General features: G+C 47.8%; 6 protein-coding genes across 6 annotated transcripts; 2 read left to right on the top strand and 4 right to left on the bottom strand.

Moving 5' to 3' along the window:
- Positions 1–10: 10 nt before the first annotated feature.
- LAJ45_02481 (uncharacterized protein) lies at positions 11–685 on the top strand (the record flags this gene model as incomplete). Its single annotated transcript, XM_046112072.1, has 4 exons — positions 11–26; positions 213–293; positions 342–419; positions 480–685. The coding sequence occupies 4 exons, from the start codon at positions 11–13 to the stop codon at positions 683–685; spliced, it is 381 nt and encodes a 126-aa protein (XP_045974972.1).
- A 1,398-nt stretch (positions 686–2,083) lies between these two features.
- LAJ45_02480 (uncharacterized protein) lies at positions 2,084–3,820 on the top strand (the record flags this gene model as incomplete). Its single annotated transcript, XM_046112071.1, has 4 exons — positions 2,084–2,295; positions 2,364–2,381; positions 2,480–3,228; positions 3,300–3,820. The coding sequence occupies 4 exons, from the start codon at positions 2,084–2,086 to the stop codon at positions 3,818–3,820; spliced, it is 1,500 nt and encodes a 499-aa protein (XP_045974971.1).
- A 1,713-nt stretch (positions 3,821–5,533) lies between these two features.
- Positions 5,534–8,898, bottom strand: LAJ45_02479 (uncharacterized protein; the record flags this gene model as incomplete). Its single annotated transcript, XM_046112070.1, has 3 exons — positions 5,534–8,096; positions 8,157–8,260; positions 8,338–8,898. 3 exons carry the CDS (start codon positions 8,896–8,898, stop codon positions 5,534–5,536), a joined length of 3,228 nt encoding a protein of 1,075 aa, XP_045974970.1.
- A 1,054-nt stretch (positions 8,899–9,952) lies between these two features.
- Positions 9,953–10,689, bottom strand: LAJ45_02478 (uncharacterized protein; the record flags this gene model as incomplete). Its single annotated transcript, XM_046112069.1, has 4 exons — positions 9,953–10,197; positions 10,257–10,271; positions 10,340–10,485; positions 10,547–10,689. The coding sequence occupies 4 exons, from the start codon at positions 10,687–10,689 to the stop codon at positions 9,953–9,955; spliced, it is 549 nt and encodes a 182-aa protein (XP_045974969.1).
- Positions 10,690–11,114: 425 nt separating this feature from the next.
- On the bottom strand, positions 11,115–12,872 carry LAJ45_02477 (uncharacterized protein; the record flags this gene model as incomplete). Its single annotated transcript, XM_046112068.1, has 1 exon — positions 11,115–12,872. One exon carries the CDS (start codon positions 12,870–12,872, stop codon positions 11,115–11,117), a length of 1,758 nt encoding a protein of 585 aa, XP_045974968.1.
- A 2,316-nt stretch (positions 12,873–15,188) lies between these two features.
- LAJ45_02476 (uncharacterized protein) lies at positions 15,189–17,253 on the bottom strand (the record flags this gene model as incomplete). Its single annotated transcript, XM_046112067.1, has 6 exons — positions 15,189–15,334; positions 15,399–15,816; positions 15,890–15,971; positions 16,038–16,656; positions 16,744–16,846; positions 17,167–17,253. The coding sequence occupies 6 exons, from the start codon at positions 17,251–17,253 to the stop codon at positions 15,189–15,191; spliced, it is 1,455 nt and encodes a 484-aa protein (XP_045974967.1).
- Positions 17,254–17,694: the final 441 nt, after the last annotated feature.

Here is a 17,694-nt window from a genome sequence, read left to right as displayed (position 1 = left end):
GCTTGCAGAGATGAAAAAGCAGTTCAGTATGTGTCAGAGTGACAAAAATAAGTTGGAATTTCTACTCGTAAATTCATGACGTTTCCGGACACGACTGCTATTGCATACCATACAAAAAAGCGCCAAATCCACCTTTTTGTACGTGATGCAATATTGGTCGTGTTCGGAAACGCTATGAAGCTACGAGTACTAATAAGGGGGATGATATACAGATCCTAAGAAGATCGGAGCCGTTGGATACTGCTTTGGCGCTAAATACGTCACCAGATTATTGGATGGCCGCATCGATGCTGGTATTATCATCCATCCCCATAAACCAGTCAATTACTAAATGTTATTAGGATACAACGCGCACCCATCATTCGTAACCATTGAAGAGGTTGCCGCCATCAAGAAGCCTCTCTCAATTGCCGCAGCTCGTACGGCCCCATGCCCTTTCAGTGTGAAATACTGTACTAACCGTCAAACCCGAAATATAGAAACCGACACCATATTCACCACAGAGCTACGCCATCAATCAGAGGCGAAGTTGATCGAGATTGGCGCAACTTTCCAGATCAACTTGTATGGTGGTGTTGAGCACGGATTTGCCGCGAGGGGTGATATGAAGAACCCTATCCACAAATTCGCAAAGGAACAGGCGTTCATGCAGGCCGTTGCTTGGTTCAATGAGTATTTAAACTAAAAATATATTAGCGAGGGGGGAGCTCTGTACCACTACATCTAGTTATAGCTTTAATGATAGGCCAGAAAGGTAATAAAGCTAACAAATAACCAGTTGCCCCGGGCATCTCGGGGAGTATTTCATCTGAGATGGATTCCATAAAAGCTTTTCTTTCCTGCTGGCGCTGTATCTGTGATATAATTTAAGTATTTGAGTATCGTGGTCGTAGTGTCGGGGTTTGCTTAGTGGAGAAATGGAACGTTTGTAGTAATGCGTCTACCCACTAGTAGTCCGCTCCGACCTCCAAACCCCAACCAACCGTTTACCGTCTTCGTTTCATTAGAGAGTTTTTACCAAGTGTCAAAACCGACAATTCACACTTCGCCACATTAAAAAGTGGTTGCCGAAACCATCAATTTTCCAAGGTGGGGATGTAGGATATGCCTGGGGATTTTTACTATACTGAGTGCAGTATATATCCCGCCTGCATATTTCACAGTAAGCGTGAAGAATTATTTATCTACCCAGTTTCCCCCATCATACCTTCCTGGTGTGGTTAATTAGGTTACTGAGGGGAACTGTCAATTTTGTCTTCCGAAACTGTCATTTTTAAAGTGTCAATTTTCGGATTTGACACTCTCTGTTTTACGTTGCTACGCAAATCTGCGATCTAATCAGATTTGAACAGCCCCCACTGAATAGTACTAGGGTGTAGCGAAAAGTGATCAGAATCTGATAAGACAAATACACCTATTCACCGTAACATTCACTTATCAGATTCTGATCACTTACCCTCAACACCCGGTACAGCCTTAGACAATGGATGGGTTAGGGTTCGTTAGTGAATACCAACAATCTCAATCGCAATCTCAATCTCGATCATAAACCTCCTGGGATTTAGAATTCGCATGTTTTAGTGTGTTTTTCAACTATTTTACGGCAACCCGTGCATAACAAATCAGCTTTGCCACACCCATCCTACCGATTCTATATTTAGCAAGAGTGGCCGAAACGGCGAGGCTCATGCAGCACACCGACGACGACGACCTGTCTTTCGAGTGATCTTGACTTCGAGTGGTCTTAAAAGCCTGTGAATCTTCAAAACCCAGACAGCAAAAATTCATCAAGAAAGCATGCTGAAACATTGTTGTAGATGTGCACATGGGCGAAAAAATACATCCTCGTTGTCATGATATCGGTGTACCGGTATTCTCCCCAGATATTTCACGATGTCCGGGGAATCACCCATATATGGGCTAATTATGTAACTACTCATAACTATGGTGTGGGCTATTAAGTCACACGTAATAAAGAATGGGGGACTGGAGTATGATATAAAGCCGCCCATCATGTCGCTCGGTGCACGTTATTCACGACATGCTCTACCGGGGTTACAAACATTCGTCGTCCTTACCGGAAATGGGCCTGGGGAAAGGTGCCAAACTACTTGAAGGCCTTAAGGGAACATACATTGGCAAAAAAAGACCATACGACCCCAAGATGCAGAACTGTGTCTTGAGAGAAAACACGCAGAAAAGAAACAACTGGATTTGTTTTCCCCCTAGCTTTCGCTCGGGCTCGTGGAGCCTCGCATATATAATTGTGCTTTTGAAGATCTCTACCCGCGCAAGGTAAGTAAATTGAATTAAACCTGAGATGGGAATGTATGATTACTATTTACTAACGGTTTTCCCTTAAGCCATAAGGATAGCTTCTTGTATCCGACCATATGGCCAGTCACAACTCATACCCAAACTTTACAGACCTGAGCCTGAAAGATGAACGCCTATCCTCAACCATCTCACGAGTCCCCAGCTATCACACGGACGACTTCTGGCCCACGCAGAAGAAAAAGCCCCGAGTTCACCTACGGCCCCGGACCCTCCCCAAGCGTGATGCCAGCACACGTAGGAAAAAGGCGGGGTGGATGTTCTTCCCTACATTCCTCCTATCGGCCGCACTTCCTATTGCTTGGCTTGTGCTATGGTTCACCACAACTGACGACGAGAAGACATGCCGCCTCGATGAAAACAGCGCCCCGATATTTGGCATTAATTACTCGATTGGTGTATTATCCTTTACGGCGGCAAAGTGGGTGGATGTTGCTTTCGACGTTGTTGTGGGCCATGGTGGACAGGCGCTACTGTGTTGGGCATCATACAGAGCGATACTGGATACGTTATCGCAAATGATGGAGTCGGACGAGGTATCCTATGAGCTTTTTATCACGCTCACAATGAACGGAAGCACTTTCCTTACGCTGTTGGCTATATTAAAGCGTATAGCGACTAGATGGGAGCACCGTGGGAGGATGACGTTGATCTTTCTGGTGACGGCATATGTGCTGATATTCCCCACTTTGATGGCTGCAATGACAGGTTATAGCACCCGCGCTGAAGGCTGGTTCATCCTCAACGACGGGAACCTCGTTACCCATGATACATTTCTGTACGAGATGCGGGATGCACAAATCGTTCTCGATGGCTCCCGCATCGGGATGGAAGATAATGCAACCTTCTCCCTCGAGAAATGGGCCGAAATCTCAGGTGAAAACCATACGGAGTGTAAGTATCCACTATATTCCCTACTATCACTATCTCTCTCTATGTGCTTATAACTGACATTCACCCAACAGATGAAGGAATTGGCCACGAGTACCGCGTCGGTGATGTCGTCTATCGTGTCGGTTTCGAGCCCCTTCATACCCAATTCGGCTACCAATTCCGCGGTGAGGCCTACGACATGGCCTTCACCAGCAACCCGAGCCGGCACCGGTGCATCGCCACCGAAAAGTACCAGTACGGTGTCTCCACGGTGATATTCCGGGGCACCATCGTGTTGCAGATGCTGTGGACCTACACCATATATGCTTTGTGGGTACATGCAAACCGGAAGGGCCAGCTGTGTAGCGCGGGCAGGAAGTTGGGGCCTTTTAGGGCGGTGGCAGATCTAGCTGGGGCGATGAAGGTAGACTTGGGCGAGAATGCGAGTGCATACCCGGACAAGGTGCTGGAGAAGGAGTGTTCGCGGTCGAAACCGGGGCTTAGGTATTATATAGATCCTTGTGGTGACGGAACGTGGCATGTGGGGTTGTCGTCGGGCAGGCCAAAAGACGAGGTTCTGGTCCTGGACGATGATGCGCGATTATACAGATAACCAGGGAACGTACTTTTTTTTTTTTTTCTTCTTTGTGATTGCTTTGAAAATGGCGTACATACATGTAATGGGTTGGTATTTATTTTGTTTTTAGTGGGGTTGCATGGGATGGGAGTTTGGTGTGTTTATATGGTGCGGTGGTTTATACGCACATGCACTAGTTACGGTATGATGTCGTTGGGGGTTGCGGCACATGCCAGACCGCTGGCTATGGGGTTGCCTTCAAAAGAATTTAACGCTCTGTCTGCAAAGATGTAGTGCATACATACCTTTCAAAACTCTGCACATGAAGGACGGTGAAAAATGTCGTTGGGGACCGGTGGGCAGCGTAACACACCGGTGAGTTATTTGCGCATTTACGGAGCGTTGCATGGTCACAACGTATCACTCGATGGTCCTTGGCATTCATTCTCCATTAGTTAACGCGCGGGACTTGAGTCCAATAATACCAGGCGACCCATCAACCTTCCCGACACTTGATGCACTTAACTATCTCAATCGCCATCAGAAACATCAGGATAGGCGCCCCTCCCCCCAAACCTGCGCCCAACCGCAGCCCCGGTCCCCCGTCGTTAAAAGCCAATCCCGCCGATACACCATATCTTAGCTCTACCCTATCGAATTGCCCTCTGCCCCCCCCCCCCCCCCCTCCCAAGAAAAGATACACCATGAGAAAACTCATAGTGGAAATTAGAGGCGCGTGGATATATAGATACCTGACAGGAAAGTATGTCAAGAAGGGTCCCACGCCTAGCCGCGCTCCCTGCTCCGCCTGTCTCGCACGGCGCACGTTCGTATACACAACTATGGCTGGCCACCCCATCAGCCCATCAACCCATGTATCTAGGCATGAGTTTCGCCCCACATGGCCCAGTAAATGCACGAAGAGGACGCTAAGAATGGTTTCTTTCGCGGATAAGGCACAATTAGCTTGGGGTGGAATCACCCCGCAGGACAGATATGAAGCACGCTGGTTATTCAGAGGACAAGTTTTGTGAACGTTTTACCGTGGATATTATTGAAATAACAGAGGATATTCCAATGCTTTGCTCATGTAAACTCATGAAATATCACTCGTCTTGGGAGGCACTAAAGAGGGCATTGAAATCGGAAGGGGGTGTAGAAGACCCAGCCGCCTGGTGGGGAAAAAAAAAGCTTCCATGATGAGCAATTTTCAGAAAGCGAAGTGCCTGCCAGAGAGTGTCAATAGCAAGATGAACAAACGCGCTCAACGATAACTACATCCTGATCACACAATATCACTCATGCACTCAATCACCCACAATCACTCGCTTGAATTTTTTTCCCCCTGAAAATAAAATAAAGAAATTCTTCACATTTTACACAATCCACCGTTTTACAACCCGCCCGTACTCACTCCCACACGCCGACTAACCAAAGAACAAAAGAAGGAAAAAAGCAGAAACCCCACCGCCAAAACCCAATAAGCACACAAATCCACCAAGAGAGAGAGCAAGGAATAGGCAACTAAGTCAAGGTACAGTATATAAGTATGTATGACACCCGAGATAGAAGATAAGAAGATAAAAGAGGCTTGCATCTATAAAACAAGAAGATGTATAAAGGCGGAAATAAAAAGAAAAAAGTAAAAAAAAACAAGAAAAAAAACACCGAACCGTCAAACCATGCAGCCACAATAAAGAAACAAAAACAATTAGTCCTACATCATCCCCAGTTACTCTCAGGCCCAGACTAATGGCACACGCCCCTGACCCCCTCTACCACCAGCCCCGTCACCACACCTCTTGCCACACCTCGCTCCTGCAACGCATCAAACACCACACCCCAGCACTCCCTACTTGCACCCGCTCCCATAAGCCCTTTCAGAGCCTCTGGCATACCTCGTTCGCCCACTAGTCTCCTGGCCTTCTCCCTCAACTCTGACTTCTCGTCATCGGACATCTCAACCACAGGTGGCCACGCAGCGCGCTCCTCTTTTGTTGGAAACCCGTTCTTGGTGATCTTCTTGACATAACCTGCGATCGCAGCGTCGGCTGTATTGGCGTCGATAACGGTTTCTTGGATGAGTACACGGATGCTCTCTAGTGTGGCGTTGCCAGGCCGCAGAAGAATGTTCTTAGCAACGTTAAGGAGGGAGCGGCGGAAAAGCCAGGCGGAGGAGAGCGTGTAGAGCTCGCTAATGATCGCAAAGAAGATCTCGACGGCGAAAATCGTCTCGGATTCCGTTAGTGGTTCTGTTGCGGGTTTGGGTTTCGATGATGTAGCTGGGGCGGACGGAGCAGGCGGGGTTGGAGAAGTGGGGGGATCCATCGGCGGTGGAGTTGTACATATTAAGGGCGGAGAGGGTGGTACTGGTGACAGCGGTGCTTGAGTAGGTACCAGGAAGGCCGCAGCGGCAGACGCAGCGCGGGTTCGGGAGGTTGTTGTCTCCGGTTCGGGCCTGAGCAGTGAGGATGCTGCACTCCCGGAACGGGTCCGGGCAGGAGCGGCATCGCTATCATAGTCGTCAGGCATATCGCTCGGTGGTGGAGGCAGCGAGACAAATCCAGGCCCATCGCCATCCACAGATGGTATCTCGAGTTGTATATACCCCTCCTTCTCTGTCTTCTGCACACGACCCATACCCATCAGGCTACTCCTTCTTGCTGGGAAGCTCTGCCTATTATTCACTTTTACCACTGGTTCCTCCTCTTCTGGCTTCACCGGAGCTTCGTTCTCAATCTGTAATGATGTATCGCTCCGCCCTAGCTGCCGCAGACTCGACACATCAAGTGTCTGCCGTCTGTTCTCACCATTAAGGGCACGTTTCATGAAAACGCCGCCAAATAAGCTCTTCCCACCCTCTGCCGCTCCTTGTGGTGCCTTTGTGAGCGCATCCAGCATTCCACCACCCATCTTTGCAAATGCCTGCGGGTTCGGCCAATTCTTCCCCAGTCCTCCAAAAGCGCCGCCCGGAGAAGGCGCCTTATTGCCACCGTTACTGGCTTCGCTGTCCTTCTCGAGGAAACGCTTCATACCTTCACTTTCCGCGAGTACCCTCTCCTTCAGCGCATCATTGATATACCGCTCCAGCTGGTTCCGAAGCGCCTCTTTTGTACCGCCACGCCATGTGGGGAGCTCCGAGTGTGAATGCGTGAATGACTCGAGACCGCTGATGTTGGAGATCCTGCGTAGCACTTCGTGAAGCGTTTCGAAGTCTGTGAACTTCCTTGTTAGGATCCACCCAGGCACAGTCGAGACACCGGGCTCAATCTGGATAAGGTATACGGCGGAAGTAGGTTTTGACCGGAGCGGTCTATCGGCAGGGGCAGTGAAAGCACCACCAGAGAACGGGTCGAAAACTTTTGTCTCGGAGGGAGGAGTGAGGTCTGAGATAGTGACGTTGGCTCTGTAGAGAGGGTCAATTGGCTGTACGGGTGATGATGGGGTTGGACTCGGAGAGAGCAACTGGTCGAACGATGTGAACGTTCCGGGCTCAGCGGATGGTGAAATTGGTTCCTCTACGATCGTGGGCGGACGAGAGCTTCCATTGTCAGAGGAAGAACGTATAGAAGCATTGTCACTGTTGAGATTAATTGAACTGCCGTTCGAACTTGTACTTCCACTCGTGTTTCCATTTGCATCTCTTCCTGGGCCAAAATCTCCGGATACACGTTTTGCCTCTTCCTCTGCAATCATCGCATTGAGCTCTTGTGCCTCCCGCATCGCACGCTCCATCTCCTCTTCCGCGCGCGAGATTCGCTTCGCCTTCTGCGCCTCCGCCGCAGCTGAAACACGTGTATCATTGACCGCCAATGTCGCCTCTCCAATATCAATTTTTTGCAGGATCTCTGGCTGCGTTTCCTTCTCAAGAAGATAGACAATTGTGCTATTTATCCACTCTGCAGAAGAAAACTTATCCACCAGCTTCTCGAGCACTACACCCGCAATGATCTCAGTCAGGAACGTCCTGATCGGATCGCATGATGTTGCATCGGCAGGAACGAAACTCGTGACGATGTCGTCTGCGGCCATCTTGAGCTTTCGCTTCTGCTCCCTGCGGTCAACGAGCTGGGCCAGGGCGCTGGAGGGGTACTCTTCAACATAGGTCCCGATTGAGGTTTGGGCGGTTTGGGCGAGCTCCCGGAAAAACACGATGAATGTGTTTGACGTGCTAACAAGGAACAGGAGAAAGGTGTCTTTTGCACACTTTTGAGAAAGATGAGAGTGCATGTTGTAGAGAGTCTGGACAAGCGTCTGCCGACACGCCATGGGGAAACTCTCGTCTGTAGGAAGAATTGGGGAGAACCACCACCTGCGGGAGGGTCAGTTACAATCGTTCGAAAAAGAGAGGGAAATAGCAATTGCAGCAGACCTCACATAATCCCTCGTCACCGCATCCGCCAAATCCGTGAATGCTGCCCCCGTCTCTGGCGGAAGACTCGAGAAATCCACAACCCGCTGTGACCTTGCAAATCTCTTTTAACGCACACACCAGTCAGTCATGATCCGCGCCCTTCAAGAAAAAACAAAAAGCCGGCTTTATCCGCACACACCTTATGACCACCTGTGGACTTTTCGCTCCTATTCTCACTTCCCGGAGGAGGGGAAGCCAGCGCGCCGTCCCCCTTCACGCCTGCCATCCGCTTATCCAGCCATTCCAGCACATCCACTCGATGTCCCTTCTTCCCGGACGCCCTCATGTTCTCCAGGCTCGCGTGGAGCACCACACCGCCAATCACCCCGACAAACAGCAGACCAAAGCTCCCGAATATCACGTAGAGCACGACGGTGGACCCTAGCATCACTCCGCCGAGTGTTTCTGGCGTGGCATGTTGTAGGAAGTCGAGGACGTGTGTTGCAGCCTCTGCGATTGTTGCTGAGCTAGTTGTACCTGAAGCTGTTTCTAGAGCTCCCCCTTCTTCCTCAAATTTTTCTTCTTTTTCTTCTTTTTCCCCCACTACTACTATTGCTGGCCCTTTCTCCTCCTCTTTGATCGGGAGTGAACTGCTTTTCGGAGCATCTTCGAGCTGTGGTGTCAGTGGAGGTGTACTTGGGATCTCAGTTGGCGTAGATGGAAAGTCAGCTGGCGTAGGTGTTGTGTCTGCCGACTCCATATTTTTTTGTTGTTGGTGATAGGGGTGGAGGAGAGAATGGGTGGTGGTGGTGAGGTATGGAGGCAGGAGAGGCAAGTTGTTACTATCGACTCGACAGGTATGCTGCTGCAGCAGCAGAGAGTGTAGAGCAGAGTAAGAACGCCCAGCCTCGCCTAACTAGCTGCTAGTAACCGACTAACTAATTATTAACGGGTGCTGTTCCTGGCAGGCAGCGGTCGGGGTGATCGCGGCCACTGCAGGGCTTTCTGGCTTTCTGGCTTTCTGGCTAGCTAGCTGGAACCTTGGGTGCTGCTCTGGGCGGGAGCTTATGCTTAACCTGATTAGAGCGACGGAGATTACGGCGTTGGATAGCGATATAGTAGTGGTAAGTGGTAAGTGGTAAGTGGTATGTATGTAGGTAGTGAGTACCGCACTGGTAGTGTATTGTATGTGTGTAGCAGCTGTGCGCCTGGCTGTAAAGTATGCACTCGTTCGCTGGGCAGCTCAGGAGAAAAAAGAGAGATTGAAGTAATTAGTTACTCCTCGAGATCTCTCCAATTGTGTCAAAACTTATCGCAAGCTGTCCCCTGTAGATCCGTGTTGACGGGGGCGCAGGCAGAAGTGGCAAATGAATGGGGAAAAAGCGCCTCAGCTGGCCGGGGTGCACGGTCTTAATAATAAGGAAGCTTTACCGGGGGGGAGAGGCCGGGCAGCAAGAATAAATAGTATGGCATATCGTCAAGAACAAACTCTCCTGCAAGTACTCAGTAGACGGGTATCGTGTCGGGACATTATTTGACTACATGTATGCAGAGTAGACACTGCACATTGGAATGTAGATGCTAGGTATGAGGCCGTTTTGTTTACCCCTTCAATTGGGAGAAACCATGGCGATGAACCCTAACCCTGTTATATCACAATCCCTATAATTCAGTAAGGTCCATGGCACCAATTACACCCGGACTTTCGCTATAGGTCATCGACCTTTATATGTGGTTGTTGCAGCCAATCCGTTATATCACCATTTTCCCGAGTTACGCTGATGCGCCCAATAGTTGTCTATATATTATGTAGATTACCTACCCTTTAACCTCTGCAGTTGGACCTCATCTGCACCCAGCTCTACTGCCAACTGGTAGTAGTTCCTCCCGGCGTTGTCTAGCACCGCTCGGTCAACACCCTTCTCCAGCAGCAGCTGTATCACATCCTCGCGCTGGTTCTGCACGGCGACATGCAGTCCCGTCTGTCCCGTCTCAAAGTCCTGTGCGTCCAGCAGCTCTGCGTCCATCTCGATCATTTCCAGAACGCTCTCCACATCACCTAAACACCATTAGCTTTTGCCCAACGACTCCCACTAACTGCACTCTCTCAAAATTTACCTTCAGCGCAGAACTCTAAAAGGCCCTGACTTTCTTCAGCTCCGGGTTCTCATCGTAAAACTCCTCCTCGTCGAGAAGCGCACCGAGGTCAAGCCCGGTCTGGATACCGCCCTCATTGCGGTAGGTCACAAGGAGTTTACCAGTTGCGGAGTCGAGCGTGGAGGTGCTGCAAGACGGGCATTGGCTTCGTGCGGAGTCGCCGCTTGTGTATTCTTCTGCGAAGCAGGACCTGGGAAAGCCCTACTTAGCACGGGTTATAGAATTGTATAAGGCAAGAATAGTAGCAGTACCAGTGGTAGTGGTGGCCACAGGGGAGCTCGATGTCATCGATTATGCCGGCGCTCTGGTCGGGGGTGTCTTCATCTTCGACCGAGATGATAAGCGGCTCGGTGCAGGATGTGCAGAGGGCTGTGGAGGAAGAAGAAGAGGCCATTTTAGGTAAGGGATTGCTGTGGATGAGGACCTTGGGGGTTTGTGGTTGTGGGATAGCAAATTCGTACCAGTAGATCGGACAATTGAACTTTTTTTTTGGTTGCGACATGAATGTAACAACCCATTATGTAAGTGGATCATAGACAGTCACTCGGACGGTTTCTGGTGCATGAGTGGAATATATGGCTTTTCAAACGGGGATACGTCGCGTTTGTCTTCTTTAGCACTTTGACTTCTACAACCCACGACGATAGAACTAGCAGCACCTCCAAGTCTACAAACCAATCAACAAAGCCACTGACTGCACTGTCACCTCTCGATCTCGTCCTCTTCTACAGCATTGCATTTGAACCTATCCAAAACTAGATCTAGTAGATACATGTATATACTCACATCAAGAGATCGCTGAACGTCTATACAAACACTCTACATAATCGATTTATCTCTCCCACTCGGCACCCAGGCCCTGCTCTTAGCCTTCCCAAAACACCAATCATCAATTCTCTTTCCCGGCTCTTTCCACCACTCCTGCCTTACATTAGCCTCCAACTGGCCTAAAAACACCAACTCCAATCTCTCCAACACATCTGCATAGTCACTCGCCACCCTACGCATCTCCTCGACATGCCACAATTCCCACGCCGCCTCCGATCGCTGCTGGAAGCCTGGTGTTCCCTCGTCCCCTTCAACACCATCAGGATGCTGGCGGAGAATATAGTACTTCTCTGGAGGCTCCCCAGCGAGTGGTTGCTCGTAGGTATCTCTTGTAAATACCAATACCCGTAGTTTCTGTAACTGACAGAATGCAGTCACCATTGCGTCGTGAGGAGCCACCCAATCGTGGATATTGCCGCTTTGCGTTCCCGCAGAGAGCCAGAGATGAGTCAATGATTTGACGCCGCCTATACTCTCCAGGGCCCGTATGTCAATCGTTTTGGAGTCCCAGACGAGATACAGATTTGTCAAGTGTCGAAAATCTGTGAGCGTGGGGAGAAGGGTGCCTAGGACCAAGGAATCACTGGCACACGGTGCAGTGAGTTTATGCAGCTGCGAATTGGCGCCAATGAAGACAGCATCTGACGGAGAGAGGGGGGCGAGGGTGTGGTAGACTTGCAAAGTGTCTATATGCCCGCGGCGGGATAGGTATTCGGATGCCGAAGAAGAAGCTACGGTGAGAATACGAAGTCGTAGCTGCGGATTGTTTTCTGATATGAGTGCTTCTAAAAGCTCACTATCGATCTCTGTATTCTGAAGTACCAAGCTACGGAGCTGCGGGAATCGTAAAGGAGGATCGAATTCAGCAGCATCAAATCTCGTTACTTCGCCATTCACCCACTCCAATTCTTCCAATGTTTGGGCTGCAGCCTTCAAGATGCTCATACACAGTGGCGCCGTATTAACGTTTCTGCAGCCCTTCGCTCTTTGAATATCCATCACCAGTCCCCTCAGCCCCCACCTTGGCCGTTCATCCACCACAAACTCCCGGTCCACAAACACCCCTGCCATCTCTAGCTCCCTTACACCGGAAGCAGTAATAGCATTCATCAGCTCCGGAGTAATACAGACCTTATCCTCCCACCTTAATATCTCTAGATTCGGCAACACATATCTCAGCGCATCGCTCAGATTTCTCACATAAACGTCGAAGTAATTATTTGCCACCAACTCAATCGCTCTTTCCCGTGACACCTCTGGCATGAACAGCGACGGCAGGTCCTCTAACTTCCACCACCTCACAAAGAATGAATCCATTAGTATAACGGAGGCTACGGTTAAGCTTCTCACACAAACGCCCAGCGTGGGACTTGATATCATAGGATTTTCCATTCGAGCCGCCGATTCATCAGCAAGTACGTTCCGTATTCCCGAAGCTTCCGGTGTCGTGTAGGAAAGATGTATATTCGCAAACTGCCGTGACCGCGCCAGTTGCCGACAAGCAGTATTTACGAGCGCCATTGAAGCCAGATCGGCGATGGATAGAAGCTCTGTGATGTGATCCAGTAGCTCTGAGGGCAATTGAAGGAGTGATGCTCCGGTATTAGATCCCCCACAAACCTGGGAGAACCAGAGAGGATGGATAGGTTTGGCATTGTGAGCACCACAGAGGGTCTTTGTGTAGAGAGCTTGGTCGGTGACAAACGTTGTCACGTCGGATGCATGTTTGAGGGCGTGGGAAGATGGCATTGTGGACTGACTGATTATCTATGTGTAGTGGTTAAAGGCAAAAGCCGACTTCCTTCATATGGGCACTCTTTATATTTGGGTCACTGTATTGCTGAAATGTGGCCCTGAAGAGGCAGCAAATCAGAAGAGACTCTGATATCTGTTAATGCGGCACCCTGCATAAAGCCTTGGCGCTCCATGGATTTGTTAATAAAACGGATGATCTGCGCACTTGATAGGAGCATGCAGACCCTACCGTTTGTGGGGGAGGGGAAAAATCCTTTTTTTTTCCCAGTCATGGATTGGTTGAAGCTAATGTTTATGTCCAGAGAGCTTCTAGGCTTGGCCGCCTGACAAATTTTGAGAGACCGCAACTATATGTAAGTAGTTACATACTAAGAAAGCACTGCTAACAGAGAATTAAACTTAGTTGAAGTCAGGTTTCGAAGCAGACTGAAGGGAAAAAGGTTGTCATTAACAAGGACCCCACTACTCTAATCTGATAGGTAATAAGAAGCACCTGCAGGGACGAGTACGGAGTACACCAGGGAGTGTTGTCAGGTGTTTCTTATCATGCATAGAAACAGAGTACTCGTATTTCACTGACGTTTTTGAACTGGGCCATTATTGCATACACCCAAAATCATGAGTTTAGTGTATTTTTGTATGGCATGCAATATCAGTCGCGTCCACAAACGTCAGTGAAATACTAGTAGAGTGTCAGGTAGACGTACTGGACATTCAAAAGCTGTGAAGCTGTGTGGAGTAGGTAGTACATTCCAATTTCAAGCCAGATGCCCGTAGCTGTTGTACGATGCTTATCTGTGATTTATCCTTCTGTGAATATTGTCTGCACACCCCGTAACGCTCACCCCCGTCAAGCCCCCACAGTATTTCGCTGTAATTTCGACTCCTGATGTTCAATAGTTTCGTATCTTGCGCCATTCCAACACACAATAAGACGACCCTCCCCTCTGTGTCTAGACCCGGATCCCAAGTCCCACCACACCTGTAAGTTTGGTTTGCCGGTTACCATACCACCAATAGAAACAACGATCAACACTGCACTGAACCCTGTCAAGGCCCTGCATTATCTGCTTCAGTCAACCACCCACGTACCTATTTTTTTCCGTGAATACCTATACCCCGCCACCACCACCATAAGCTCTTCAAACAATTGATCCCGAGAACTTTCAAATCTCCCATTAGCCGCGTGATATATCTACCAGTCTTATGAATAGAAAATTTCATAGGCTACATATCATAGAAACCCCCCCCCCCCATAGGAGCCAATTCAGTTATCGACACCTAAAAAACGCTATTCTAGACATCTTATCTGAAATATTAGAGTCAGCATAGCCACGCGATTATCCGCCACTGTTTTTCTTGCCTTTTGGGGGGGTGGGGGGTAGTGTGGTCCTGGATGGAGTGGAATGGCTTTAGTAAAGACCTTGGCTTCACTATCAACACAATATAGCACCGTATTTACGGGCTAGATGACGCGGAAAGAAATAGAAGGAGAAGTTTAAGTACCTTGTGCTAGGTCATGAACTATCACTCGACCAAAGCGTTGAAACTCCAATTTCTTTTTTTTGTTTTCATGTTTAATTCATTAATCTTAACACAGCAAAGCCTTGTATTTTACCCCATTCTTATGTAATATTTAGTATACATGTATCTCAATAACAAGACTTTCACTAATCCAGGATCAGCAATTGGAGATTTCCTGAGAGCATTCTAGTCTTATAATAGTTAAAGGTAGTTGTGTTATGAGGGCCTTGACGACTAAGAATTTCATAGACATAGACTAGATGTATTTTAACAATGATAATAATTTCCGCCATTATATTTTTTCGTCCCCTATAATACTAACTCGTATGACGACGAACCATCAGACATGCGGAGAAATCTCCTAAAATCTTATGACGCTATGTCAAGTCTTAAACAGATAAAAGGCCGTCCCTTTTATCCTCCCCTAATGTTGCTCAAGTCCCTTACAAAGAATATATAGAAATATTCCAAACAATGGAATTAAAAAAAAGGAGTGTAACATCACTGTAAAAGACCAAAAAAAATACAATGATATCCGATCTTTTATAACCTTTTTTTTTAGTTTCGCCCTATATTCCTTCTCAACTATTTCGAGCGAATCCGGGTATTTTGTAACCAAAGTTACTAACTTTTAATTATAATAATGTTAAAGTAGCCTAAATTCAACTACGTGGTTAGCGATTTAAAAGAATAGAAGAATGGGTGTATCATACCAAAATGGCCAAAATTTTTAGGTCCAGCTACCAAAAATTAAATCAATAGTTAGCTAGATTCGGGATGGGAGTTTCAAAGTAGAAGTCGATCATAATCATACCAGCGGCTGGCAAAGAAATCGCTGAATCTGGATTCTCCATTCTCGGGAGCTGGAGTAGCAACTTGATCAACGGAATTACCACCTGGCAATGGATTACCATCACCATCAATGATTTCATCTTTAAAAAACAAATTAGTAAAATATTAGGGATACAATCAATTGAAATAAGCTCCGGAACTTACGGGCATAGCAGCAGCGGCTTCCATAAGTGCAACCACCGTGCAACCACGCCATACAAGTTTTGGTCTTCCATTGCCCATGACGGGGAACTATGCGGAGTTCCTTCTTTCCATGAGCAAATTGGCAAGAACGACCATAACGGCATTCCCCAATTTCATTCCAGTTACGGCACATCTCGGTCTTGTAGAGGGCATTGGTTTTCTTATTCAAGTGACGCGGCGGAAGACTAGCAGGGTTTTCAGCAGCAGGCCTTGTCGGGACCATAACCAACGGCCCATGCTGGACATTCTGAGCCATATGGGTAACACGTCGGTCATTTTCGTCATACATCCCATCAAAGTGTTCACGCTGCTGAGAATTGAGTCGATGGGCAGGAACAATAGGCTGATCATAGACTGGCTCAAGAGGCTTCTCGACGGCCTTGACCAGAGTGATAGAATACGTCAGAAAAAAATCATTTGAGAGATTGTTCATAAATTATGGGTAAAATTACCGGAAACATCATCCTGCCATAGCCACCGCTATTGACACGCAGGTCAATCTTTCTGTCAGTTGTACTCTGTAGATCAAGGTCTCTGTATGAAGATGTCAGCAGATGTAAAAGATTTATGGAAGAGAATTGAGGATTGGGGATATGTTACGTGGTAGGTTCATTATAGGTTCTTCCTCCATTAGAAGGGTAAAACTCATTGTTCTCGCGATAAACGAAACTACTACCCCCAGCACCCCGATCACTTCCAACAAGAGAGGAACTAGCGGCTGAGGATGTAGCATCAATGAAAGGGTCAGACCTTTCTAACATCTCTGGATACACAGCGAAGTTTTGAGGGTCTGTAGGGCGGTAGTAGTCGATTTCTGCACCACGAGTAGGAGTAGCATAGATAGATCCTGGCTCAGACTGGGGTTGTTGCAATTGGCCATGTGTAAACATTTCGTAGTTGGTGTTAAGCGGGTAATCGTGAGTGCCACAGTTGACTCCAACCTCGCGCTCCTGGACGTAGGGACCGTTCTTGAGGTAAAGTTCCTCGCGAGCCTTAACAGAAAGGCGGCTCTCGAATGACTGTCTCAGACTAATGGCACCGTATAGATCAATTTCGGCGGGCACACGAATAGCATACAGTCCAGGAATATCAATATTGCGCACTAAACAAGCACACTGGCCATAAAATTCGATGGGCTTGTCGTGAAGAAAGAATTCGATGACGGCTCCTTCAGGGAGGTAGTAAGGCTTACCCTGGCCCGGAGGAGTACCATCGTAGACTTATCGATGGGAGCAAAGTAAGTATACAGGGGGGAAAAGTGGGAAAAAAAAAACGATAAAGTAAAACATAGAAGGGACTAGCATACCATTGACCCTTGGACTCGCAGCGGGTTCGATCAGGTGAGTCTTAAGGAAGGAAGCAGGACTCGATTTAACGGGTGAATTCGAGTGATTAATCATGGCTCTGGACTGTTGTATTAGGTTATGTCAGCGGAGATCCTACACAGAAACCATTCAACAAGAAAACAGTGGCTGAAATGATACGGAATTTTTGTGATTATGACGTGTAGCCATCAAAACCATGAATGAATGCATAAATTCTTCAGCAGTCAATTGATCAAGCGGGTTCAATCAATTGCAGTCCTCTAACAAAGAGATGATGAATAGGAGCGGAAAACATAAGAAATCCACAGAGCCAGCAAAATCAGACAAAAACCACGTATATACATGTAGTGGTAGGGAAAAAAAACGAGGGAAAAAAATGAAATGAAGGAGTGACAGATTCTTACCTCAACCTGCTTAATCGTAGGTTCAATTTCTTCGAAAACGGCCTCTTTCCGAGATGAAAGATTAAAAAAGTTTTTCCCTTCAGGCATGTTGAAACAGTCGTATGTTTTCTCTTTTTTTTTTTTTTTTGGTTTTTAAAAAATGGGATTTAAAGTGGGAGAAGATCGTAGCTAGAAGAAATGATAGTGAAGAGCTTATTGCTCAACCAAAGAGACGGTAGAATATGGAAATTTAGATATATCGTGATGGGAAGGGGATGAGAGGGAAGATGAGGATGAGAAGAAGGAGAAGAAGTGATGGGGAATGGGAAAAAAAAGATGAGTGGGAAAGAGGTTGGGGGCGGTGGCTATTTAACCTCTGGGTGTCTACCACAGATCACTCTGGGGTGAGTACAAAAGCGATTAGTGCCGTAAGCTGTAGGAATTTATGAGTTATTGGGACATCGGGGTATTTCTTAGGCTAGTCAAAAGTATAATCATCGTATGGTCCACCCCTCATCAAGCATTTCATTTCGTTAACTCAGCCTGACG

Source organism: Morchella importuna (genome assembly GCF_003444635.1).
Source record: "Morchella importuna strain M04M26 chromosome Unknown Morimp01GS004, whole genome shotgun sequence".
Classification (NCBI taxonomy): domain Eukaryota; kingdom Fungi; phylum Ascomycota; class Pezizomycetes; order Pezizales; family Morchellaceae; genus Morchella; species Morchella importuna.
Note: the sequence above shows the minus strand (reverse complement) of the source record. Positions and strands in the feature narration are given on the sequence as shown.